Source organism: Macaca fascicularis, chromosome 17 (assembly GCF_037993035.2).
Source record: "Macaca fascicularis isolate 582-1 chromosome 17, T2T-MFA8v1.1".
Lineage (NCBI taxonomy): Eukaryota > Metazoa > Chordata > Mammalia > Primates > Cercopithecidae > Macaca > Macaca fascicularis.
In genome coordinates this window covers 103367034-103393826 of record NC_088391.1, presented here as the reverse complement: position 1 = coordinate 103393826, position 26793 = coordinate 103367034, and the positions used below count along the sequence as shown (strand labels likewise).

Sequence of the window (26793 nt, the reverse complement as noted above, 5' to 3'; positions counted from 1 at the left end):
CTTTATAGTCACACCTATCTAATTGGAGACCTAAATTTCATGTTACAAAATAGCAACCCGCACAGACGTCTACCTCATTTGGCTGCATGGTTTTCCTTCTAAAGGGCCTCAACACATTTAAAAAATGGACAAAGAAATCATGGCTCCTTGAGGAGACGCCAGTCACTGAGGCCGAAGGCAGGCGCATGAGAGGGGAGTGCTAAGGCGTTCGTTAGAAACTGCTGGGTGGGCTAATGAGCAGGCGGCGTTTTGCCAGGGAGCAGCACCTTCTCTACTGAGAGCTCTTCAATTCCACACAGAAATGCGCGCCCCCTGCCTCCTGGGCGAATTCCCCCAGAGTTTTTCCTCTGAGACCTGCAACTGGGGGATGCCAGACAGCTGTGCCTGTGTGGTGGTCCTGGGACGCTCCCTCATCCCCTAAAGCCCCTCCATGCTACCCTGTCCCTCAGCCCACCGCTCAGGCCACAGGCCCCTTCCCAGGAAGAGCTTAAGGACAGGAGGCAGCCACAGCTTTCGCTCAAGGAGGGCGACACCCCACTCTTCCTTTACTCACAAGCTCCGTCAGCTTGGCCTTCACTTGCACCCAGAACCCCGTCGCCCACACCACCTGCCATCCAGGGCCTGCAGCCCACATGTCTGCCTGCCACGGGCCGATTGTCCCCAAACTCATACGTTGACATCCTGACCCCCAGCACCTCAGAGTGTGACTGCATTTGTAGACAAGAGCTTTACACAGTTCATTAAATTGAAATGAGGTCACTAGGGTGGGCTCTAACCCAACAGGGCTGGTGTCCTTATAAGAAGAGGAGATTAAGACACACATGCACACAGGGACGACCATGTGAGGACACAGGGAGAAACGACGTCTACACGCCAAGGAGAGAGGCCCCAGGACGAATCAGCCCTGTGACATTTTGACCTTGGACTCCCAGCCTCCAGGACTGTGAGAAGATGGACATCCGTTGTGGAAGCCACCAGCCTGCAGCACTGTGTTACCGGAGCCCCAGCAGACCAAGACCCTGCTCTCAATCCCTCTCCTGCCGTTTCAGGGACACACCAGCCTCGCACACTCCAAGGGCTTCCCAATCCCGTAACACAAACACTGTCATGGTGCCATCCTCAGCTGTGTGTCACGTGGCCATGAGAGAGAGAGGGCTCCATGCCACGGCAGGCAGATACCCCGTGGGGATGCCAATCTTGAGGGTTTGGTGGCCGGGAGTATCAGAGAATGAGGCAAGTCTACTTCCTATGTATCCTTTTTCCAAAATTGATCACTGCGATTTTGCTTCAGGTGAGCTTCTCACAACCTTGGTGCAACTTGCAGGCTTCATGACTGAGGGGAACAAACTGTTTTCCTCTGCTCTCACCCTGCAACAGTCAACACAGAAGACTTCCATGGCCCCCAGACACCAAGAAGTGTGTGGGGTCTCTCCGCACCACAGGCAACCAATCAATTCTGCACCAATCAATTCTGCAGCAGATGCCAGGCAGGTGACCCAGTTCAATTCTGACGCCTTCTACCTGGAGACAGTGTCAGACCAGCAGGGTGAGGGCTCAGACCTCCCACTTCCCATGCCAACCACAGGCCCCAGTTGTGACCTGTGCTTCTGCCCAGCCGGCTACACATCAGGGGTCCCACGACCCCTCCTTGGGTTGGGTTAACTTGCGGGAGCAGCTCACAGAACTTGGGGAAGCACTTAGTTACATTTTCTGGTTTAATATAAAGGACGTCACAAAGGATACAGATGAAGAGCGGCACAGGGTGAGGCACGCGGGAGGGCATGACACTTCCAAGCCCACCCAGGGCACCACCCTCCAGGAACTTCCTTGCACTCAGCCTCGGGCAGCTGCCCGGGCCGTCCTTTGGGTTTCCATGAAAGCTTCCTTAGGTAGGCATCATCCATCCATCCATCCATCCACCCACCCACACATCCACTCATCCACCCCTACATTCATCCACCAACCCATCCATCCACCCACCCACCCATCTACCCATCCATCCATCCATCCATCCACCCACCCACACATCCACTCATCCACCCCTACATTCATCCACCAACCCATCCATCCACCCACCCACCCATCTACCCATCCATCCATCCATCCATCCACTCATTTATCCATGTATTATCCATCTATCACCATCTGTCTATGACAAGAGTTAGTATGAGATCAACTAACGGAAAAGGTGGGGCTAGGTTTAAAGATTTTTCTACTACAGCAGTTCCCCAAGTTTGATTCCTGAAGGACTTCATCAAGAACTTAAAAAATGTCCATTCTCAGACCCTACCCCAGACTTACTGAATCAGAAACTCTGAGGGCGGGCCCAGCAGCCTGTGCTTTAACAAGCCCCCCAGGTGATGCAGATACATGCTCTAGTTGGAGGACCACTGTTCTGTTTCATCAAATGCTTAAATCAACTAGATCCATAGCACTGCTCCCTCGAATGTCTTCTACCTTTTCACCAATTACTAAAATTCCAAAGAGAAAACAAAAATAGATGAAAACGAGCCCTATCACATAGAAGGGGGGCCAAGGGGAAGTTGCCACTGGAAAGCGCCCCGGCCTTGTTACTAAAGATCAGGTTTAGAAGAGTATATAAAATGTCAGTTCTCAAGGTCAAAGGCTACAGATTCACAGACCATATGGACAGCACACATTATCCTCCTTTACATGCAGATTAGCCTAGATAATGAAGGTTCTAGGTGACAGAAGACATGCATAAATCTGAAATTAAAACACAGCAGCAGCATGTCCTGGACAGCAGCAAAGATAAAATGCCTGTGGGCTTAGAGTGAATCTACAGAGGGTGAGGCTCTGTGCAGCTGAATGAGGCAGCTGCTCTAAGGCCAGCCGCTGTACGCAATCCCTCAGCTGTGACCTAGCGCCACCACTGCCCTGAGGACCTACGCCAGCTGCCACATCAGTGTCCTGTTGCCATCAGCTCTTACCTGGCACGGACCCTAGCATGACGCCAGAAGGAGAAGCAGCTCCATGACCTCGAGCTGAAAGGTATTTGGCTGCAGGTGGGGAACTCTCCTGAGGAAGTGCTTGGAATTTAAACCTGAGGTGGGGATCAGGTTTACCTTGACCTTCACCCCTACCAGAGAATGTGCACCACACACCCCTACACTCTGTGGTAGCGTCATGTCAATATCGCACCACAAACCCCCCTCATGATGGTTTTACAGCCTCTCAATCTAATAACTTGCCTCCACTGAGTGGTACCTTACACACAGCGTGAGCAGAAAGTGGGTTTGTGCTGAAGGAAGAGGCCAGTGTTCATGGGTGGTAAGTGGAGTGTGATGCAGGGTCACCTCCCTTAACTAAACACTGCAGGGTGCTCATAACCGAAGATATCTGGTAAGCTGGATTTGAAAGTCCTGGTGAAGCATGCAATTATCAGTAATGCAGATGTGTGGGAGGACGCACATCTTACTGCCTGTTCCAGATGAGAGGGCCCACACCGAGAGCCTGGCTCGCAGGACATTCAGTGAGCGGCCAGTGTCACTGCTGCTCTTCTGAAACGGCCTTTTTACAATTAAAAATGCGCACGTGTCTCTCGGAGCTCATGAAGAAACCCCAATCCCTAAAAATCTGGGGAATGACATCACCCTCTGGAGCGGTTCCCACTCTGTGATTCTGACATCAAGCCACACGCAGAGGCACGCAGGGCAAGGAGGTGCTTTCTCCTCCACCCCCGCAGCCGATCGGAAGCCTCCTTGTGAACCTGGCATCCACACAGCCCTTCACCGTACTCAAACCCTGCAAACCCTGCACGGAAAAGCTCCACTCAAGCTTCAGAAAAAGAGAGCTGATAGTCTAAGAATCAGAAAGCAGACGGCATGAAAATGGTTTTGTTTGCTTTCGACCCATATACAATAAGCCTAGCAGCTTTGATCACAAAACCCCCATTAAAAACATCTTGATTAGACCAACCCATACGATGGTGCTTATGCTGATTTAATCACTGGTTCGCTCTCAAAATCCATCGGGGTGGGTAGAGAAAGACAGAGAACCACACCCAAACCAAGCAACCGACATTTTAATCTCCCAGGCAAGTACTAGTTAGACAACTAGTAATGGCATATATGACATAACATATGGCAACATCAGGCAAAACACTTGGCAACTTACTTTTAATGAGATATCATTATTTCCTCTTCATTTCAAGGAAAACTAGTTAAGGATGCCTCTGCTTCTGCATAACACAGCCTGAGAACTCAGATGCCACCGCCTGAAAGCCAGGGCCAGATGCAAGCTGTCAGCCCAGTCTCTGCTTACACCTAAAATAATCGATCTGAACTGCTCTTCAAAGCTTATTCGAAATAATATTTCGATTAATACTGAAAATGAACGTCCAGTCCACTCTTTACCCATACACATCTGTCTGAGGTTTAAATTGCATTTAATGAAGAAAAGAACCACCTGATTAGTCCAGGTTTTTTCCTCCTCAAAATGAGCTTCCAGGTAGCTTCACCATCCCCACCCCTGGCTCTGAAACCCCAAGCTCTGAAAGCCCTTGGCTCAGATCATTCTCAATTCGCAAGCACTTGTGCATTCTCCATTGCGAGGGCTGCGGACGGGCAGGTTGATGGGCAGATTTCAGACACACAAATGGCTCCGCATGCAGACCCAGCATCCCTGAGAGAGCCCGTGACACCAACGTGCCGTCATTTTAACTATTCGGGGCAGCACGCGATCGCCGACAGCCTCTGAAAACACACCAGCTACCAACCAGTGCCCCCCATGTCTCAGCTACCACCGCTAGAAAGGAACACGAGGGCGGCTTACAAAAATCAGACGCATTTCCCCACAATTCAGCCCATGATGTCAAGCTTAAGCACAGATCACTGACGGCCAGCAGCTCCTCCTACCCGTGTGCTTGGAAACCGCATTTAATCTCTGCACCATTTCTTCCAGGGCCATCTCTTCAGTCCTCAGCCAAAACCTCATCCTCCGACACAACAGAAATGATGCTGGCAGATCCGCTTCCTCCGCACGGGGGGCGCCTGCGGGTGGGGCCGTGCGAGTGGGGAGGGGGCGCGGCGGAGGCGGGGAGGGGGCCACGGCAGCGCTTTCAGCCTGGAGCCGCCGCCTCCCTGCCCGGGATTGGTTCCGCGCCACCGGGAGGGGGGCGCGCGCTGCGCCGCGGGGGGCGGGGGGCGGCTCGGCGGAAGCGGAAGCGGCGCGCGCCCGCCCCGGCGTGTCACCACCGTGGGTCACCTGGGAGTCTTGTGAGTGCACCACCGAGGTCACCTGGCAGCCCCGCGGGTCACCGCGGAGGTCACCTGGCAGCTTCGCGGGTCACCGCCGCGGTCACCTGGGAGTCCCCGGGTCACCGCCGCGGTCACCTGGGAGCCCCGCCGGTCACCGCTGAGGTCACCTGGGAGCCCCGCGGGTCACCGCCGCGGTCACCTGGGAGCCCTGTGAGTGTACCACACAGGTCACCTAGAAATTCGTGTCACCGCCGAGGTCCCCTGGGAACCCCGCGGGTGCCGCACAAGTGCCCCCGCCCCTCCCCCCGGTTCCAGGTCTCCACACTCTCCCGGTTTGCGGGCAGCCGCGCGGAGCCGCGAGTGGACTGAGCGAGTGCAGCTGCCTCCGCGGGGCCGCGCCTGGCCGCCGCCTCCCTTTACCTCCGGCCGCCCCGCGGCAGGTGCAGAAGCTGCAGAGGCCGCAGCAGCCGAGCGCGCCCCCTCCGCGTGGCCGCATGCCATCCGCGCCGCGCCCAGGTAAGCAGGTCCGTGGGTCGCTGGGTCCATGCGTGGGTCCCTGGCTGGCCGGAGATGGACCAGCCCCTTCCCGCAGGGGCATCGCCTGCCCAAGGTCGCAGGACCCGGTGCAGGAAGCGCGCGCTGCAGGCACGGGGCTCTCCACCCTCGCCATGGTTGGCACCAGGCCACAATCTGCACTTGACACCCGCAGCGTCCCGGCTGCCACCTGCAGATTCCAGCTCGTGTCTATGCAGGGCCATGACCGCCACCACAGGGCCATGTGCAAGAAACTCTCTGGCTCTCCTCACCCAAAACCGCGGCTATCCTTTTGTGGTTTGGTATTACCGGTAACGTGCCCTTCCTTAAAGAAACAGTATTTCAGGCCTGTAGTCCCAGCTACTCCGGAGGCCGAGGCAGAAGCAGAGGCAGAGGGAGGAGGATCATTTGAGTTCAGAAGTTTGAGCCTGGGCAATGTAGCAAGACCACCCCCCCAACCCCACTCCCCAATCAGTTAAAAAAAAGAGAGAGAGAATTCCAGCAGGAAGAAGTACCCTTTTCCATGAATGGTTTGGGAATTCAAGCATCAAATGGCTGAGGTTTGAACTACAGCTCGTGCCAATAACATGTGCACATGCACCAGCAGTCCAGTGTCCAACAGAGCATGCGCGCACCATTCCAGCTTCCGGCAACAATGCACCGGTAGTCCAGTGTCCAACAGAGCATGCGCGCACCATTCCAGTATCCGGCAACAATGCACCAGTAGTCCAGTGTCCAACAGAGCATGCGCGCACCATTCCAGCAACCAGCAACAATGCACCAGTAGTCCAGTGTCCAACAGAGCATGCGCGCACCATTCCAGCATCCGGCAACAATGCACCGGTAATCCACTGTCCAACAGAGCATGCGCGCACCATCCCAGCATCCGGCAACAATGTACCGGTAGTCCAGTGTCCAACAGAGCATGCGCGCACATTCTAGTATCCGGCAACAATGCACCAGCATTCCAGTGTCCAACAGAGCATGCGCGCACCATTCCTGTATCCGGCAACAATGCACCGGTAGTCCAGTGTCCAACAGAGCATGCGCGCACCATTCCAGCATCCGGCAACAATGCACCGGTAGTCCAGTGTCCAACAGAGCATGCGCGCACCATCCCAGCATCCGGCAACAATGCACCGGTAGTCCAGTGTCCAACAGAGCATGCGCGCACCATCCCAGCATCCGGCAACAATGCACCGGCATTCCAGTGTCCAACAGAGCATGCGCGCACCATTCCTGTATCCGGCAACAATGCACCGGTAGTCCAGTGTCCAACAGAGCATGCGCGCACCATTCCAGCATCCGGCAACAATGCACCGGTAGTCCAGTGTCCAACAGAGCATGCGCGCACCATCCCAGCATCCGGCAACAATGCACCGGTAGTCCAGTGTCCAACAGAGCATGCGCGCACCATCCCAGCATCCGGCAACAATGCACCAGCATTCCAGTGTCCAACAGAGCATGCGCGCACCATTCCTGTATCCGGCAACAATGCACCGGTAATCCAGTGTCCAACAGAGCATGCGCGCACCATTCCAGCATCCGGCAACAATGCACCGGTAGTCCAGTGTCCAACAGAGCATGCGCGCACCATCCCAGCATCCGGCAACAATGCACCGGTAGTCCAGTGTCCAACAGAGCATGCGCGCACATTCTAGTATCTGGCAACAATGCACCAGCATTCCAGTGTCCAACAGAGCATGCGCGCACCATCCCAGCATCCGGCAACAATGCACCAGTAGTCCAGTGTCCAACAGAGCATGCGTGCACCATTCCAGTATCCAGCAACATGTGTGTCCCCCACCATCCCGTTGTCCAGTGGCACATGTGCGCCTGGACGTTCCAGTGTGGTGACCTTTCAGGCATGGAGCAAGGCCAAAGGGATAAAAAAATGAAGGTGACACAGTACTTCCCCTTATAGCTCCCACAGGTCTGGATAGGCCAGACAGATCTGGAAATAAATAATTCATAATAAAAAATAATTACAGAATAAGAAGTACAACAACCACAGATAGAAGGTACTGAGTAAATCTGTAAGAAATGGCTGCTTTGTTTTTGTTTTTGCTTAACATGAGAAGCGTATTGAGTATCAGCAGTTTCACTTGGTTCTATAGAATCTCTTTGGAGCCCAGTGAAAGGAGGACTCTGGAAAGGCTTCGGTGTGGATGGGAGCCTCTCCCTGTGTGGACAAGCATCCCCTGGGCTGCCCAGAGCTGAAGCAACCCCACTGTGCCTACCACTGCACAATTGCTACCTCCTGTCTATACATGGTCTCCAAAAAGTGCCCTCAAATGGGTCTGCTCCTAACTCATTCCCTGTCAGTTCAGGGAACCTTCACCACTCCCCGTCCCCCACCCCCCACCCCAACCCCACCCCTCCAGCTTCAGGGAAAGCCTGTCATCAGGCAGAAGGGTCCTGAAATGCAGGCCCTGCCCTTTCCACTAGTCTAAGGCAAAACACTCTCCCTGGTCCTCATCCCACACGGCCCCAGGCCACACTCCCTGAGCACTTGCCCTCTTCTCCTGGTGCCGGCAGGTGCCCTCCAGCATACCCAGCCTTGGGCTGTATCAGGATCTACCAAGGGCTTGTTAAGCTCACATGGCTGGGCTCTGATGGCTCCTTGCTGATCCAGGAGGTCTGGGGTGGGGCCTGAGGATGTGCATTTCTAGCAAAATTCCCTGGGATGTTGAATGTGCTGGTCCACATTTTGAGAACCACTGCTGAAATCTGTTGCATCTTAAAAGCAAGATGAAAGGAAAAGGCCACACTCTCTGGCCCATCCCACTTCTCTGATCTCCCTCTTCACCCCTTGGGCATTTCCACACATGCTCTTGGCTTCTTTCCTCAACCCTGTGCCATCCACTCTGTCCCCTGGCCAGCATCCTCTAGCTGGCACCATGTCATGTTGGGGTACCAGGGTGGAGACCCTTGGTCTCTGTGGCCATTGACTTTATTACTGGCAACTTGGCTGGGCCACCATGCCCAGATATTGGGTCAAATGCTAGGTTAGATTGGCACTTTTGTCAGTAGACTGAGTAAAGCGTGTGACATAATGTGGGTGGGCCTCACCCAATCCATCAAGGGCCTTGAGAGAAAAAGACAGAGGTTCCCCGAGGAAGAGGGAGCTCTGCCCCCAGACCGCCTGGACTGCAACCCAACTCTCCCCAGTCCCCGGCTGCCCCTGGCCTGCGGATTCTGGACCTTCCAACACCCACAATTTCAGGAGCTGATTTGTTAAACTAAGTCTCTCTTTCTCTCTAGCTCTGTCAAGTCTTTATTCTGCCTTAAATTATAGCACAAATGATGCCATCTTTCCACAAAAATCATTTAACTCTTGCCTAAAGAACGACTGTCACCGTTACACCTGGCATTAGGGAGCACTGGGCACTCCAGGCACCTGCCAGATGCTCCCCACACTGTAAACTATTGGTCTTCACAGAGAGCTGGGAAAAGGCACCGTTTTTAGCATGTTACAGAATATGCAGAGAGGTTCAGCGACTTGCCCCAGGCCACACAGAGGCACAAAGATGCAGACCTGTGGTGTCTGTAGTGTCGCAAGGGGAATGGCATCCACAAAGTTCCCAGCAGATAGACCCAGGACACTTAGGTAAGGTCCCAAGCCGTGTGTCCCAAGGGACGGCTTTCTTTCCATCCCTGGCTCAGCCTCTCTCCCAGGAACCAGAGGCGCTCCAGGAGGGAGGCTGAAGGTAACGCGACACCTGGATACCAAACATCCTCATAGCGACCGACCTTTCTGGATGATCAGCCACAAAGCGGAGGTGAGAATTGGGAGCTGGAGCAGGCAGGGCCAGGCTCCCAGTGCCAACCCCAAGACTAGGGGAGCAGGGCTATGGAGGGGGGGAGCAGGGCTATGGAGGGGGGGAGCAGGGCTATGGAGGGGGGGAGCAGGGCTATGGAGGGGGGAGCAGGGCTATGGGGGGGGAGCAGGGCTATGGAGGGGGGAGCAGGGCTATGGAGGGGGGGAGCAGGGCTATGGAGGGGGGGGAGCAGGGCTATGGAGGGGGGAGCAGGGCTATGGGGGGGGGAGCAGGGCTATGGAGGGGGGGGAGCAGGGCTATGGAGGGGGGGGAGCAGGGCTATGGAAGGGGGGGAGCAGGGCTATGGAGGGGGGGAGCAGGGCTATGGAGGGGGGAGCAGGGCTATGGGGGGGGAGCAGGGCTATGGAGGGGGGAGCAGGGCTATGGAAGGGGGGGAGCAGGGCTATGGAGAGGGGGGAGCAGGGCTATGGAGGGGGGGAGCAGGGCTATGGAGGGGGGGAGCAGGGCTATGGAGGGGGGGAGCAGGGCTATGGAAGGGGGCGGAGCAGGGCTATGGGGGGGGAGCAGGGCTATGGAGGGGGGGGAGCAGGGCTATGGAGGGGGGGGAGCAGGGCTATGGAAGGGGGGGAGCAGGGCTATGGAGGGGGGGAGCAGGGCTATGGAGGGGGGGGAGCAGGGCTATGGAGGGGGGAGCAGGGCTATGGAGGGGGAGGAGCAGGGCTATGGAGGGGGGGGCAGGGCTATGGAGGGGGGAGCAGGGCTATGGAGGGCGGGAGCAGGGCTATGGGGGGGGGAGCAGGGCTATGGAGGGGGGGAGCAGGGCTATGGAGGGGGGGGAGCAGGGCTATGGAGGGGGGAGCAGGGCTATGGAGGGGGGGAGCAGGGCTATGGAGGGGGGGGAGCAGGGCTATGGAGGGGGGAGCAGGGCTATGGAGGGGGGGGAGCAGGGCTATGGAAGGGGGGGAGCAGGGCTATGGAGGGGGGGAGCAGGGCTATGGAGGGGGGGGAGCAGGGCTATGGAGGGGGGAGCAGGGCTATGGAGGGGGGGGAGCAGGGCTATGGAGGGGGGGAGCAGGGCTATGGAGGGGGGAGCAGGGCTATGGAGGGGGGGGAGCAGGGCTATGGAGGGGGGGAGCAGGGCTATGGAGGGGGGAGCAGGGCTATGGAGGGGGGAGCAGGGCTATGGAGGGGGGGAGCAGGGCTATGGAGGGCGGAGCGGCCCCGGCCACAGGAGGGAAGGCATAGGTGTTTTCTGCACAGCCTCACTCCACGGCTTGGGAGGGAATCAGAGAGGGTGGAGACTGGAAAAGGACTGTGAGGAAATTCACAAGCTCATCGTAGCTGGTAGAGCCTGGCGGGATAACACCCAGCATGTCAGGGATGCACTGAAGCCGTGGCCCCAGAAATCTGGAAACGAACCCTCGATTCCGGACAACCAGGGCTGGCTCTGAGGTGCGGCACTGAGCAAGGCTGGTGGCTCCTGCCCGCCCAGAGCTCACGCTGCAGCAGAGGTGACGTGGCACCTGGGTATGTGATGGCCTCCATGCGGTGACGGGAGGGCACCTGCTGGCACCTCCCCCTCGGGGGCCAGTGTGACGTGTGAACAGGTCCCTGTGTCCCAGCAGTGAGCAGGTCCTGGTCCACACACGGACGACTGAAGGACTGCACTTCTGAAGTGGGGGACAGGGAGGGGAGGGGCGGGAGAGGAAGGAAGAGGAGGAGCTGCTGGACTTCTGACTTTTTTGTACCTTTGCAGGGCAAGGAAGTCTGGAATTCACATTAACATAAACTATAATGCAGAATCAGTTGATAAGGACAGTTAGTGAGGAGATGGTCTTTTGGGGATAAAATCTGGCAGGACTGCTGACCTGGACTCCATCATCTAACGTTCTCACACACAAATGACCATTACGTTTTGATGCATAAAACAAGTAACTTAATATGTATTTTTGTCTGACTACAAAATCATTGCATTCACTTTGGAAAATACAGAAAATAAAAATAAAATACACTTCAACAGCATCACCTAGAGGTCTTTTTATCCTTCTGATGCCTTTTTATACAAAATTATAACAGCAATGTATATTCTTTGTAACAAATTTTTCACTCAAACGTTTTTTCATGATGCTACTCATCTGCATGATTTTAAGTAGCTGGCTGAATATTTCCTGGGATGTGTTTCAAATTTTAATCAGGTTTTCTAGTGATTCTTGGCTGTCATAAACACTGGCAAAGAAACACACAGGTAAATCCTTATCTCACATCTGATTGTTTCTCTGGGTTAATTTCCTACAAGTAGAGGTACAGGCCAAAGGGTATGGCTATTTTAAAGTTTCTGAAATCCGTACATGACTTTTACATGTGCACGTTACGGTAACACGCATCCACGCGAGCAGACACAGGGCGCTGTGGGATTCTGCACCTTGTTCCTTGGCAGGGGGTCCCTGTCACAGGGAGCATCATGGTGGGCTCACGCCATCCTGGGGGCAGCCCGGGTACTGCTCGGATGGGTTTGTTTGGTGAAAAAACAAAAGGCAAACTCACTTTAACTAGAGACCATTTGCCTGCATGGTGGGGAGAGCTGCTCCTGAGGCAAGAACCACAACTCAAAGCTTGACATCAACGTGGGCAACTGTAGAACCCAGGGCACCGGGGCCGCCTCAAGGGAATCTCAAGAGTCGCCACCGTGGGCAGGGGCCATCCGAGGTGGGCTATGCACTGCCCCAGCTGGGACCCCCTGCCCCCCGCAACCCTGCGCTGAGGTGCACTGCAAGTGGACGCCATCTCCTCCCAGGCAGCCTGGTTAACCCAACCTCTCTCAGTTACATCGAATGTGCCAGATCCCCATCCACAACTCTTCCAGTGGGGGCTGCAGGCCAAGCCTCTGTGAGTCCCCTGTGTCCCTGGGGTAGAATCTCTGGGGCCTGGAGCAAGCAGGTGGTTGGTGTGGCCGTGCACACCGGCACCAGTGGAGGAGCCGCCCTGCCTCTGCCAGCTTCTGGGGAGCCAGCACCCTTGACTGTGGCCCGACCCAGCTGCGAGCCTATCTCCCTGTATCTCTCCCCATCTTCCATCGACACCAGTGGCTGGATTATGGTTCCTACTCCAGGGCGACTCCATCTGAGCTCATCCATCTGCAGAGGCAGCGGCCCCACCTCCACGAGGCCACACCCACAGACACTGGGGGTCAGAACTCAACACATCTTTTCAGGGACACAATTCTACCCACAATAGCAGGAAAGGGACCAAGACAGGCTACGGAGCAGCCACATGCACGACTGGCTGCAGACACGGGTGCAGGGAGGTGAGTGGCCCTGGGGACCCCCTGAGGGTCCTTGCTGACCGACCTGAGGATCCACCTGGTGCCTATCCTGGTCCCCACACAAGTCATTCCCTCCTAGCCATGCCCTGCTGTGGAGTCCTGAGCAGAGAGTTCTGAGGAGCTGTGGAGGCTCAGTGACCCTCGCCCTGCTCTGATGCCAGGCCCCAGAATCCTGGCCAGGAGGAGCACGCTCAGACCCTGTTGGATGAGGAGCAGGAATCCGCCGCATAGAGAAAGAATTCCTTCAAAAGCAACTTTAGATTCCACGAGAAGTGCCTGGGCCCCAGGTTGGCAGGAGGACGTGAAAAGACAGCGGCATTCCCTGCTGAGAGCGGCAGAGGTAGCTGGGAGCTACGGGCCCTTTCAGAGGGGATGTCTGTGCCCAGGGCAGAGCTGAGTCAGGCATGAGAGAAGGCTGCCATGCCAGATCTGGCACCAGCCTGAAATATTCCAGAACGCCTTCGTCCACCTCCCAGAGCTCCAGGGCCAGACAGGTTCTCACTCACAGGCCCCACCCCTTCAAACATCTTTTAGCTGCTCAGAGAGGCGAAGCACACCCCGCATCAGGACAGGCCAGATGCTTGGTGAGAAGTGGGTACCAATGGGATTCTTCTTGGAAGAGCCAAAAATGAAGGCAAAGATGCCTAGATTCTGGGTTCAGCAAACTACTGTGTGTTGAAGGCATCGGATCCCTGGGGGGCTCCCCCCCACCTGTACCCTGGAGAAAGAGGCAGAGCCTGTGCACAGAGTGGGCTCCTTCCTCATACCCTCTCTGGGTAGGGGTTGGGGCCTTGCCTCCCAGAGCCTGGGGGGAGGTCTTGGGAGAACAGCTCGGCAGCTGAGGCCTTCACTGGGGCCTTCAGGGGTTTTGCTCCAGAGTCTGGGTGGGGGTTGGGGCCTTGCCTCCCAGAGCCTGGGGGGGTCTTGGGAGAACAGCTCGGCAGCTGGGGCCTTCACTGGGGCCTTCAGGGGTTTTGCTCCAGAGTTACGGCTGTGCTTTGCCCAGCAGCCCCGTGCTGAAGGAGAGGGAGTGCCTGATTGCTGCGGTCTGGGCAAGAAGGGTCTGTCCGTGCTGTCAGGTGTGAAGGCTGCACTGGCCACGGACCAGGCCTGGGCACCAGGGATGTGGCCACCAACTGGGTCAGCTAGAGGTGAGGCCCACCCCCATGGCCAGCTCCTCACAGCACAGCAGGCCTGGCCGACATCACACGGGGACCGCAACCCACCCGCACATGCAGGCCTCTGAGGAGACAGCACTGCCTCACTAGACGGTAAGTCCACATGTGTGTTTGTATGTGTGTGTGCATGTGTGTGAGCATGTCCGTGTGTACATGTGTGTATGTGCATGTGCCTGTGTGTGTGCATGCATGTGTGTGAGCATCCGTGCCTACACATGTGAGCATGTCTACATGCAAGTGTGTGTGCATGTGTGAGCGTGACTGTGCATGCGTGTGTACGTGTGTGAGCATGTTTGTGCGTGCGTGTGTGTGCATCTGTGCATGCACAGGTGTGAGCATGTCTGCATGAAAGTGTGTGTGTGCATGTGTGTGTGCATGCCTGGATGTGAGCCCGTGTGTGAGCGTGTTTGTGTGTGCATGTGTGTGTGCATGTCCCCTCTCTGTGCAACGGAGAAGCTGGCACAGGGCAGAAACTGGAGGAGGTAGGTGAGTGAGGAGCACAGTGGGAGGGTGAGGGTGAGGGTGAATGAGCCGCCTCTCATGGTCACAGCAAGGCAGGAGGCCCCTCTGATTCTGTACCCCAGCAGGCCATCCATCAGTGGCCTCTCCTGGGCTGGGGCAAGGACTCAGTGTCACAGGAAGTACCTTCTGGAAAGACCTGAACTAGAAGGACAGAGGGGCTCACTGAGGGTGACCGCAGCTCCCAGGAAGTAACAGTGGGGATGCCCTTAACAGCCCAGCTGTATGTGTGACCACGGATATGAAAAGGAGGGCCTCAGGTCCTGGCCAGGCCACGGCAGGAAGGGCCTCAGGAGGGGTGGGCGCTGGCCTGGGCCTTGGACCCCACACCAAGCCCCCAGCAGCAGGAAGGGAATTGCAGGCCCAGTCCCACCAGGCCCAACCATGTTCCCTGAGGAGGAATCAGAGCTCCTCAGATTTTAGAGGAAGACTTGAGGCCCTGTCCCCCACCCATGCTGCACAATTGCCCAGGCGACTGGGGAACCAGGTATCTCCTCGCAGGGCCAACTGAGCCCTGAGGCAGAAGACTGCTCATGGGAAGGCAAATGCTTGTCCAAGTACAAAGTAGTGAATACCTGCAAAGATCACTCGATGCTTTTGAATTAGCGCCTAGGTGTATTTTACTATAATTACAATAAAATAATAGCAGAGTCACTTCATCATGTTTTGTATTATTTTAAGCCGTGGTTTACGCAGAAGGCTTAGCAGCCTGCATCTTCAGAAGTCTTCAGGGCTCTGCCGTGTGCTCACGTGGACACACCTGGAGAACAGGTGCAACGTGGAGGCATAACAGACTCCCCTTGGTAGGAATGCACGGGAAGAGGGAGGGGCAGGGAGGACCCCAACATCCCCAGAAGTGTGTGCTTCGATGCCTGGTCGCTGCAGCCCAACACTGGAGGCCCCTCGGGGTCCCTACCTGAGCTGCGGCACAGTCTGCAGTCATTCACAGTGCAACCCAAGCCCCCACGCACCACAGAGAGCCACTGGGGTTGGCCGAGTTATGGCCCCCAAGATGCTCACGACCTGATCCTTGGTGCCTGTGAATGTCACCTTATGTGGCAAAAGGGCCTTGCAGGTAGGATTAAGTCAGTGACCTTGACCTGGGGAGGTCATCCTGGACTATCCAGGAGATCCAGGGTCATCCCAGGGTCCTTCCAGCAGGGCAGCGGGAGGCTCAGGCAGGGAGGAGATGTGAGGATGGATGCAGGGGTCTGGGTGGTGCGGCCATGAGCCCAGGAATGCAGGCAGCACCTGGGGCTGGAGAGGGCAAGGAAAGGATTCTCCCTGAAGCCTCCGGAAGGCACTGGCCCTGTTCACACCTTGGTGTTAGAACTTCTGGCCTCCAGAGCTATAGACCATGAATGTGTGTGGTTAGCCACTGTTTGCGGCGATCTGTCAATTGCAATAGGAAACTGACACAGTCCTGGACACGGAAACCCCAAAGCCTCCCTTCCCCAGAATGACGGCCTATGCCGCCGCCTGGGAGAGAAACCCCAGCATCCATCACACCCACGTTTCAATGAAACAACCAAAATGAGCAGGGGACAAGGCAGTCTGCTGGGGTTTAATGTGTCCCCCAAAGGTCACGTGTGGGAAACCTCACCCCCAATGTTGGGGGTGTTGGGACGTGGGGCCTAAGAAGAGGTGACCAGGTCTGAGGACCCTGCCCTCGTGACTGGGTAAGTGCTGTTTTAGTTCTGAGAGCAAGCTGGGTCCCCTCTCGGGCTCTCTGCTCTCTTGCCTTCTCTGCTGTCTCGCCAGGTGATGCTGTCACTTGGGAAGACACAGCTTAGGGGCCCTCACCAGATGTAGCTCCTCAATCTTGGGCTTCCAAGCCTCTAGGACCATGAGCCAAATAAACTTCCATTGTGTGTAAACTACCCAATCCGTGATACTCTGTGACAGCAGCAGAAAACAGACTAAGACACAGCCCCTGAGGGCAGGCATCCGGGACAGAAGGCCTCTGCCCTGAAGTTACTGAGGGACCTCGGTGACGCAGACACCTGGGCCGCAGCCCGACGCATGAGGACAGAGGGCCTTCTCCACACCTGCAGGAGGGGCTGCTCCCGTCACAGACAGAACAAGCTTCTGTGTGTCTACTGCGCATCTCCCACGACGGAGACATGCACGAGCATTCAGAAAGCCTCATGAGCCTGTGTGCACTCCAAATATTCTAAACTCGGTTTCCAGCACCTGCGCGTTCCTGCTGTGGACACACCACGCCAGGCCACCGTGCAGCTTGGTTGCCGTGGGCATGTGCTGCACGTGGGCTGCTACCAATAATTCGCTTTTGGGTTTCGACATCCCGCTTGCCAACAGATACTCCCCTCTGTCGATGCCAGGGGATGAGCTGTTCCCTCTAATAGGGAGAAAATCTAACCTAGAGCTGAAACCCATGGAAACGCGGAGAATACCTTTGAACAGCTCAGACCTAGACAGCCGTGGACAGTATCCTCTGTCCTATTGTTCTGTGAGCTGCCGGCAGTTTTCCCCCCAGGATGACCCACCCCCCTCACTGGAGGAACAAAGCACACTATGTTCTCGAGAAGGAACAGCTTCCCAGAGAGAGGAAACCCCTAAATACCGAGGCCGTGCCAGAGAGTAAGGAGAACACACTTGTTCTGAAACAAAGGACCCACTGAAGTCACACCATGTCCGAGAAATTCTCGATGAGAGCTCCAGATGGCAGGATGTATAATATAAATATAACTGACACGCCAACTGCTGGGGCCGGAGTGGAGAGACTCGGAGGACAGGGGGTGGTGAGGGAGAACGTTACGAGGGTGATCCCAGCACAATTCATTAAATTCTTTCTAAAAGAAAAACTAGAGGAAAAAAGCATAAGGTATGTCTTGAACAAGCAGAATTGGTAAAAACAAGACTTTAAAAATTAAACTAGAACTTTTCAGATGAAAACCTCCAGGTTAACATTTATCCACAATACCACTGCCAGTCATTCGGGATGCGACGCTCGTTCTGTGCATAAGGAAGTTTCTGGAAGAGGCACAGCGGCCACAGGAGGCCTCTGCTTTTCCTGCGAGACCCCGGTGCTCTGCGGGTGGAGGTGCAGCCGTCCTCCCGCCCTGGCTTTGCTTCCACGGCAGCTGCTCTATTCATGGCTCTCCCGCGATCCATCCAGACCCTGCGCGAGAGGGTCTCAAAGTCACCTTGAGCCTCCAGGTGCTCTTAGCCCCAGGGCAGAACCTGGAATCCCACCAGGAGGTGCCTGGCACACGTATCGCACACGTGAGCGGGGCTGGGGGCGTTCCAGGCCTGAGGAGCCGTGTGAGGAGAGGCCCCAGGGGTAATGAAGGCACGGGAAGTAACAAACCCTAGGAAAGAGCAAATGGTCCTGCGGTCAGCCTGGGCGTGCGCCGGGCAGGTGGCCAGGAAGGAATGATGCATTTCACGGAAATGAGGAAGGTGGGTCAGGATGGAGCCTGGTCTCGGGTGGGTCAGGGGTCAGTCTGCTGAGGCCCCAGCCCAGCCACCCAGTCCAACCCTCGCCGGGGGCTGTGCGGGCGTTGGGTGGGTGTGGCTGATTAATACCTGCAGTCAGCTGGCTCCGCGGGGAGCACGTGCCCCTCCACAGTGGGCTGGGCCTCATTCAATCCCTGCATGGCCTTAAGAGAACAGGACAGGGTCCCCTGGAGAAGCGGACACCTGCCTGCAGACTGTCACACGGAAATCCCGCCGGGGTCTCCAGCCTGTGTCTGCACTACTGAGGTCAGACACGCCGGCCGCACAACTGCGTAAGCCAGCCCACGACACAGCGCACACAGACGCACCACGCACGTCCACGCATCTCCTAAGGTTCTGCGTCTCTGAGAATGCGGCAGGCCTGGTTCGAGAGCCCAGGAAGAGCTTCAAGTCTTTATTTGTTGCCACATGAGGCATCAAGGAAAGAGAAATACATCTACAAACTGGCATCTGAGGAAGACTGACGGTGATGGCTGGGGAACGTCCCAGTTAAAGGGAGTCAGAAGAGTTGGATGCTGAATGTGAAGAAATGTTAGGAAAATCTAACCAAGTTACTTTGCTTAGCTTCCCTTTGTGTATATACAACATTGATGGCAAAAATCTGAGTAAGTCAAATAAAGCTCTTTAAGTATAAAATAAAAACTAAGTGATAAAATTAAATTCACTTTCTTTGAGTTGCTCAAAGCATTATTCTAAATGAAATGTGTATTAATTAACTTCACAAAAGTCATCCACCAAAGCAGAATTCCGACATCAGGATACACATGGTGGAAGAAGAGACTACAAGGGTCACAGGTTAGTGGTAACTTAAGTTACAAAAGCCCATGAAAATGAGATATTGTAATAAAAACACACAGAGAAATATATGTAATACATAAACCACATTCTACTTCATGAACAAAGAAATCAATCAAACAAAAACCTGACTGGAATAAGACCTTGAAACAGCTTGACCGGCCACGTCTATCTGGCGAGGAAGCACGGCATGGAGCCCAGAGTGGAAGCCCAGCTCACGTGGCTCAGGACTCCGGGACCTCGGCCCCTCATCTGCAAAACAAGATTAAACTAGGGCGGTAAGATCCTAAATCTCCATCGTTCTATGTAGAAAGTGGGCCAAAAAGTCCAAAGCCTCTACAGTTCGGAGACGTCACAGCTGACTGCTGCTGACTGATGAGTACACATGCGAACTCCATTTCTGAAAATACTGCGTCCTCTCAAAGGAAACCGGGGGCCCTGGAAGATGCCGAGCCTTGACTGCCTGTGCTGCGACGGCATTTGTAAGAGCAGCCCCTGCTGGGCTGAGCGTACTGTCTGTGAGCAGCAGGGGCTGGGGGGGAGGATTCTTCCATTTGTGCAGTTCAATTAGAGTTCTCCAGGGTCACGTTAATAGATAATGCACCATTATCCTTTGCTCTCGGGGGCGGCCTGTAAACAAGGCTTTGCACACAAAATCACAAAGCCATCACAAGAATGACACGCAGTAGCCACTGCTCCTCAGCAGCCATGAGGTGGGCAGAAACACACATGTGCTTCTAACACATGCACCAACAGGCAGAATGTGACCAGATCTGGGTATCGAATGCCTTCCCGGCTGTAAGGACAAAGGCTTGGTCCACTCGGAGCTGATGAAATCCGGAGATGTCCTAGGAAATGCATGTAAAGTTTGATAGGAAAACCTTGTCGTGTGTCCTGGTCAGGGGAGTTTAAGGAGTGTGAGATTGTAGACACAACAGGCCTGCATTCCCAAGAGACCTGGCCTCAAAGTGGACAACCGCGAGGCTGGGCCTGAATGCGCCTGGCAGGGCGTCACCTATGTGGCCACCCTCACCGCAGCAGCAGCAGACGCTGCACCACACAGGTCTGCATCCAGCCACTGTCCCAGCAGCATGAGAGCTGCAGCCACTGGCAGGGAGCTGTGCACCGTCCTCCAGCGTCCTCTGAAGACTGGCTCCTCATATCTGTGGGCCAGAAGCTTGCAAACATTACCCGATTTTAACAATGAATTTTATAACTATATCGGGGGTCCTGTTATACTATCAGTGGATCTCTTTAAACAGTGAGGTTTCAGAGTGTCATTACTACTTAATTCTCAGAATGGAATTTTCATGAGCCTTTTTCAGGCCATATTTCTTGATGTTTTGGCTCTAAAAAGATGATCGGGGTATAGAACAAATGCAGGTTTTAAGTACGATATTTTTTAAAAGGTGTAACATTTTCTTTTTTCAACCTGGATCTCTGGCAAAAAGAAGTTGCTGCATTGATATTTAGCTGCTCCCTTGACTCCAGGACCCTCCCGTCATCCCTGTGCCTACACCCAGGCTTTGCAGCACAGACTGGCCTCTGTGGACCAGAGATGCCCTCCCAGGCCAGCCCCACAGGCATGGCTCTCGAGGCACAGCCCATGCCATGGCCTCCCCACGGTTTGCCATTTTGGCTCTTTGTTAATCATGCCTCCTGGGAAAAAAGAAAACTAAATCAATACTCTGACATCCAGGCTTGATTTCTACATTTCAAATACTGAAAGGAAACCAAGTGAAAAGCCAGAGGGAAGACTGCCTCTGGCCCCTGGGTGTGGCATCCGTCCTCTGGGACTAAATGCAGTGTCTAAACACTGGCAACCTGAGCTGATGTTTATTCTCCAACGTTTCTGGGGATTTCCTGGGTATCTATATTTTAAAGGCACCCACATTCAGGATGTGTGTAGGTGGCTACTCTCCGACAGCAGACAAGCCCTTGATCCTAGCTTCCACACTCAAAGCTCGCAAAATGCTGAGCGCAGGGGCTCTTTTGGGGAATGGAAACAGCCTCCAGCTCAGTCTGCCTTAAGGCAAAGGGGTTCAGAGTTTGGGTCCCAGAGTCACCTGCCTGGGTTCCAATCTTAGTTATCAGGGGGTGACTCTGAGGGAGTTACTCAATCTCTCTGCCTCAGTAGCCCCATCTGTAAAACAGGATCACAAAGTCTCCACCTTGTGGGTTATTTTGAGGATTAAATTCATATAATTGATTTGAACAGTAACCTGGCATGTGGTGAGCATTGAATAAATATCAGCCAATGTCACATTGTTCAGAGAATCAGAACCTGAATGCAAAAATGGGCCATGGAAACAGTCACACCCCATCAGAGATGTCAGGTGCAGCTCCCATGTCTCCGTTTGCTGGTAGCTTCCTGAGGGGCTGCTGGGAGCCTCTGGCTACTGCCTAAGAGACCCAGGATGGAGGGTTGGGTTCCACTCATCCTGCTTTGATGCAGGTTTGGGACATGTGAGGCCTGCTCTGTGTGAGACACTTTATGCTGGGAACCCAGCACTGAGCAATGGGACGGGGTCCCCATCTCACGAAGCCCCTCACTCCTCTCCTGCTGCCTCTGTCAGCTTTCCCTCGGGTCCCTGAGTCCCCTGAGAGGCTATGCCTGGGACCAGGGTCCCGGCCATGTTGCCCATCACTCAGCAGAGCTCCGGAGGTCTGATGCATGCAAGCATCCATGTCACCAATGGCACACCATCTACATTAAACTGTGGCTGCTGGATTCCACCGTAGCGGGAACCGGCAGCCACAGCCATCATGACCAACTCTCCCTACACAGCATGAGTTCCCATGGCTCCCGCAGGCCCCCCAGATGCTGGACTTGCCCCACAGATGACAGCAGGAAGGTGTAGCACACACAGCTCTAAATATTCAGGATCGCTTTTCTCTTTTCACAACAAAGCAGCAACTAGGAGTACCTGCTATTTACACAGCAACATGCCAAGTTCCATAAAGAACACGAACAGCACCCCGGGGTCCTGGAGCAGCTGTTCTCCGCCACGGGGCAGGTTAGAGCCACTGGGGCGGAAAACACCCTCAGCCCACCCATGCCCCCTCAGAAGCCAGTCACAGCCCGGTGGGAAGAGCCCACTGAGGGCCACGGCACAGAGGGAGGCTCGCTCCAAGCAAAGCAGTCATTCCAGACAAACCCTCCTCTGGTTTCACCCTGTGGACTCCACGAAGTCCGAGTGAAGTTAAATGAGGAGGGAGTGAAAATAACCGCGGGGCCTCCGCATCGCAGTGAGAAGCAGAGCGTCAACAGCACGTCAGGACACAGCTGGCAGGAGCCGGGGATGCTGCCTCCTCGGGGTTTCAGGAAAGGGTGGTGGCCTCGGCCACTTTCCAGCCCCAGGAGGCGTCCTGGAGCAGGGAGGAGGGGTATGGACAGGTGAGAAGGCTCAGGTGAGAAAGCCCAGGACAGTGCTTGGTGGGCAAAGCTGGGCACACTTTCTCTTCTCATGGGGTTTTGTGTGAGGCCCGGAAACAGGAGATCCAGGGAGACAGAGCAGGCCCCAGGCTCCAGGCCACCTCCCCTCTCGTCAGGTGACAAGACAAATGCGTAGCAAGTCCCAGGATGAGTGCACATTCCACAACGGCCTCACCTCACTTTGCAACATCAGGCACAAGATCCACAAATAAAATGACATTCCGAGGGTAGCGGTGCACAAGCCAAGCCCAGCAAGCCACAGCGTTCTCCCAGCAGACAGTTCTTCCAGGGAAGTCGGCCACGCAGAGACCCTTTTCCCAACCTAGACACTCATATGCGACCTGGAAGCGTGCAGGGGGAGGAGAAGTGAGGCAGCGAGTGCTCACGGGCAAGGCCCTAGCAGCCTCCTCGTCCTCCCAGCCTTTGCCCTCTGACCTAGCCCCTCCCAGGTGGCTGAACGCTCCTATCAGGCTGGGGTCTGGCTGGGGTCAGGCTCAGCCCCAGGTCTGTGCTTCCCCTGGGCAGGGAGGGCTCTGACGCAGGACCAAAGCAGGCCTGGCCTCAGGTAGCTGGGAACCCAGGTCAGCCAGGGGGCAGACACAACATAGACTGAACTGTTCTCCTGCCCAGGCCCCTAGAACCACCGGCCACAGGTGAAGTCTGCAGGCGGGATCTTTCCCACCCCTGCTTTCTGCCTGACCTTTGTTCCTACCTCCGCAGAAGTAAATTATGTGGAACAGAGCAGGCACTGCGGTCTTCGAGCTCCCACCACCCTTGGCAGACCTGTGGCTCCGTGCATACCTGTTAGCTGGTTTTTGAGAGGGGAGTGGACACCATGTCAATTCAGCACCAGTGACCACCTCTCACCGAGGAGCCCGTCCTCGCAGCTGTGCTGTTTTCTGGGCCATGTTCCCCTGGGAGCTCCTTCAGTGAGAAGGGGGCCAGGCAACCCCACCCACCCTTTGTCCACAGGGGCTGGAGGAGGAGGACGCCAAGGCTGACACAGTTGTCAGATGGCCAGCGCTTCCCCACATTCCTACAGAAAAGCAGACCTGGAAATGTACCTTCCGGTTCACCAAAAACACACCCAGTAAATACTGATTCCAAAACAGGGCTCCAAGCAAGGGAAGCCTGTATTTACTTAAGTCTTGAAGTAAACAGAGGCCATTTTGCTCTCTCTAGGAGGAATGGGGCCCAAGTCCAGTCCGCAGGACAGAGGATCCCCCAGAAGCAGCAGTCCTCGGGCCCACCCCATTTAGACCTTCTGAGAACCAACCGCCCCCCCCCCCCGTATAAACAGTCCATTCCCAGAATGGGCATTTAGTGTCACCTGCTTTGTGGCTGATCACACGGGGCGCCCCGTGTCTTTGGCCAGTGGCGGTGACATTTTGGTGGACAGGAAGCTGGAACAATGGACACCCTGGGACCATAAAACGCCAGGTTTTGGGAGCTTCAGCACAGTGGCACCTGAGTGCTGACACAACCGATGCTACATTCCTGCTCCACATGACTTCAGTCCCAAACAGCAGATGGTGGGGACAGGCCAGTTTCTAGTTAGCTGGCATTCATTGCCCTGTTTAGAAATTTACTAATAGTAATGCATTTATCCTTCATTTGATCGCTTATTTTCAACTTTCAGATTCTCCCCACCAGATATGACCCAAACAATCCACAGACTATTGAAAAGATAAGGAGAAGGAAGGCAAAGTTATTCAGATTCTAAACACTTGGGGTCTTCATTTTGCCAAGAGGATCCGGTGACTGGTCTGTGGGAGACCCAAGCATTTGAAGAAAACGGAGATTCCTCCTTGCCTCTCCTTTAGAAGGAGGTGGTTGGCAGGAAATCACGAGGCAGCAAGTTCACAATCACACTGGGATCCCCAGAAAACAAACCTGCCACTTGAGGCACCCCTGGGCCACCCACACCCACCTGGCTGGAGGGAGAGGCGGGGCTGTAAGGTCTCTGAACCTGAACCAGAGGAGGCTTCAGTCCAGGCTCACGGAGAGCAGGAGGGAGCCCGAAGCACAGTGTAGCCTGTTGCCTTCCACCTCCCTCTGCCCGGTTCTGCGTATTTGAACACACCTGATTCAACCTGAGAACTGTTATTTATTCAAGCCTTAACTGGGAGGCAGTGTTTCAAAGGCTCAATACCAAGGTCACTGAAATTGAATTAAATACCCTGACATCTAATTTAAACTTTTAGATCTGGCCTGCAAATCTGAAGCAAATATTGATTTTAAGTCAGTCAAGGTCATAGTTCCCTAAAAGGAAAGCCCTTTTCCCTCTTCCCACTTCACATGATTCTACATATTGGTTAAAGCCCTCGTCATGCAGTGCGTATATGTGGGTTTGTTGACAGAGAGTGAATAGGTGTGAACTGACTTTTCTTGTTTAGATAACTGTAGGTTCACATGCAGTTGTGAGAAACAGTAAACGGAGACCTTGTGTACCGTTTTCCTGCAGGGGTATCATCCTGTCAAACTATAGCACACGACTGCAGCCAGCATACTGACATGGATGCAGCCAGACCTGGACTGCCTCCACCCATAGGACCCTCTTGTGACCTCTCCTGGACACACCCACATTCTTCCCAGACCACCCCTTGTCGACCCCCTGCAACCACTGAACCATTCTCCACAGCTACACTTTTGCCATTTCAAGAATGTTATGTAAATGGAATCAGACAGTAACCTTTTGGAATTGGCCTTTTTCACTCAGCATAATTCTCTGGAGAGTTCATTCAGGTTGTCACAGGTATCCATAGTTCATGCTGCAGACGTACAATTTAATGTTTCACCCACCAAAAGACATTTGGGTTCTTTCCAGTTTTTGACTATGACAAATAAACTATATAAACATTCATATGCCTGTATTTATGTGAACATAAATTTTGATTTCTCTGGGATAAATTCCCAGGAGTGTAATTGCTGGGTCATACGAGAGTTGCGTATTGTGTTTTAAAAGAAACTGCTAAATTGTTTTCCAAAGTGGCTATACTATTTTGCATTCCCACCAGCAACTTATGAGTCACCCAGTTTAGCCACATCCTTGCCAGCATTCAAAGTGGGCACTGTCTTTTATCTTAGCTCTCCTGAGGGTGTGCAGTGGTACCCAGGCCTTGCACTTCTCCACTGGCTGCTATTGACTGACACCTTTCCGTGGGCTCTTCTGCCATCGCTGTGGCATCTTTGGTGGAATGTCTTTATGTCTGTTGCCCATTTTCTAAGCGTATTGTTTGTTTTTCTACTGGCGAGCTTTGAGATTTCTTCATCCTGTATCAGCTATGTGGTTTGCACATATTTCCTTCAGTTTGTAGCTCGTCTTTTCATCCACTTCACTGGTTCTTTCACAGAGCATAAGTTTCCAATGTTGGTAAGGTCTCATCTATCAATTTTGCCTTTTATGGATCATGCTTTTGGCATCAAATCTAAGACCTCTTTGTTCAGCTTTAGGTCCTAAATGTTGTCTACTATATTTTTTCCCTAAAACTTTTATAGTTTTATATTTCATGTTTAAATTTGTACTTCATTGTTAGAACTTGTAATTCTAATATAAGATGTAAAACTTAGCTCATGCTTCTTTTGTCTCCCTGTGGACGTCAAATTACTCCAGCACTATTTGTTGAAAAGACTATCTTTCTTCCACTGAATTGATTTTGCATCTTTGTCAAAAATCAGTTGGGCATATTTGTGTGGGTCTGTTTCTGAGTTCTCTGTTCTGTTCTATTATCTTTCAGTCTGCCCAGGACCACACTACCCTGATTACTATGGCAATAATAAGTCCTGGGATTGGGTAGAATGATTCCTCTCACCTTATTCTCCTTTTCCAAGATTGATTTAGGTATTCTAGCTCCTCTGACTTTCCATACAAATTTTGGGATAATCTTGACTATATCTACAAAAAAAATTATGTTGGGATTTTGATAAGAATTCTGTTCATCTGTTTGAGGAAAACTGACATCTTTAGTATATTTTGTCTTCCAATCCTTGAATGTGGTATGCCTCTCCACGCATTTAGATCTCCCTTGATTTCTCTCTTTCTCTCATCAGCATCATGCAGTTTCCAGCACAAAAGTCTTGTACATGTTTGGCTGAATTTACACTTAAGTGTTTTTTTTTTGTAATTTTAAATGGTATTGTATTTTTAATTTTGGTGTCCATAATTTTGGTATTTATGCTATATAAAGAAAGACAATTGACTTTTCTATGTTTATCTTATATCTTGCAATCTTTTTGAACTTGCTAGCTTTAGGAGTTTTTTTTTTTTTTTTTTTGTAGAATCCTTGGGATTTTATAATCAGATGATCATGCCATCTGTAACTAGAGACTGTTTTAATTATTTTGTTCCAATCCATATGCTTTTTATTTCCTTTTCTTGATTCATTACACTAGCTAGAACTTCCAGTACAATGTTGAGTAAGAGCAATGAAGGCAGACAACCTTACCTTGTACCTGATACTATGGAGAAAGTATACAGTTTTCACCATTTAGTGTCATGTTAGTTGTGGGTATTTTTTTAGGTAGCCAT

General features: G+C 53.6%; 1 protein-coding gene and 2 long non-coding RNA genes across 18 annotated transcripts in view; 2 read left to right on the top strand and 1 right to left on the bottom strand.

The window, feature by feature from the left end:
* Positions 1 to 26793, bottom strand: part of MCF2L (MCF.2 cell line derived transforming sequence like) — a 210158-nt gene that overhangs the window by 119952 nt on the left and 63413 nt on the right. For 4 of the 16 annotated variants that reach the window (XM_015439548.4, XM_074021466.1, XM_074021468.1 and 1 more), the window contains exon 1: positions 5640 to 5889. The exons of 3 other annotated variants lie outside the window; for them this stretch is intronic. In XM_015439548.4, coding sequence (XP_015295034.4) covers positions 5640 to 5889 — 250 coding nt within the window. Of the gene's footprint in view, positions 1 to 4137; positions 4500 to 4794; positions 5115 to 5639; positions 5890 to 26793 lie in introns of those variants that run through there. 9 more of the 16 variants (XM_015439554.4, XM_074021475.1, XM_005586287.5 and 6 more) reach the window with 5 other exon arrangements.
* On the top strand, positions 5176 to 11557 carry LOC107128035 (uncharacterized). The gene is made up of 3 exons (XR_010582439.2): positions 5176 to 5735; positions 9432 to 9535; positions 11292 to 11557. It is a non-coding gene; the product is annotated as an uncharacterized lncRNA (long non-coding RNA).
* LOC141408921 (uncharacterized) lies at positions 12747 to 15213 on the top strand. The gene is made up of 3 exons (XR_012426610.1): positions 12747 to 12839; positions 12937 to 13197; positions 13937 to 15213. It is a non-coding gene; the product is annotated as an uncharacterized lncRNA (long non-coding RNA).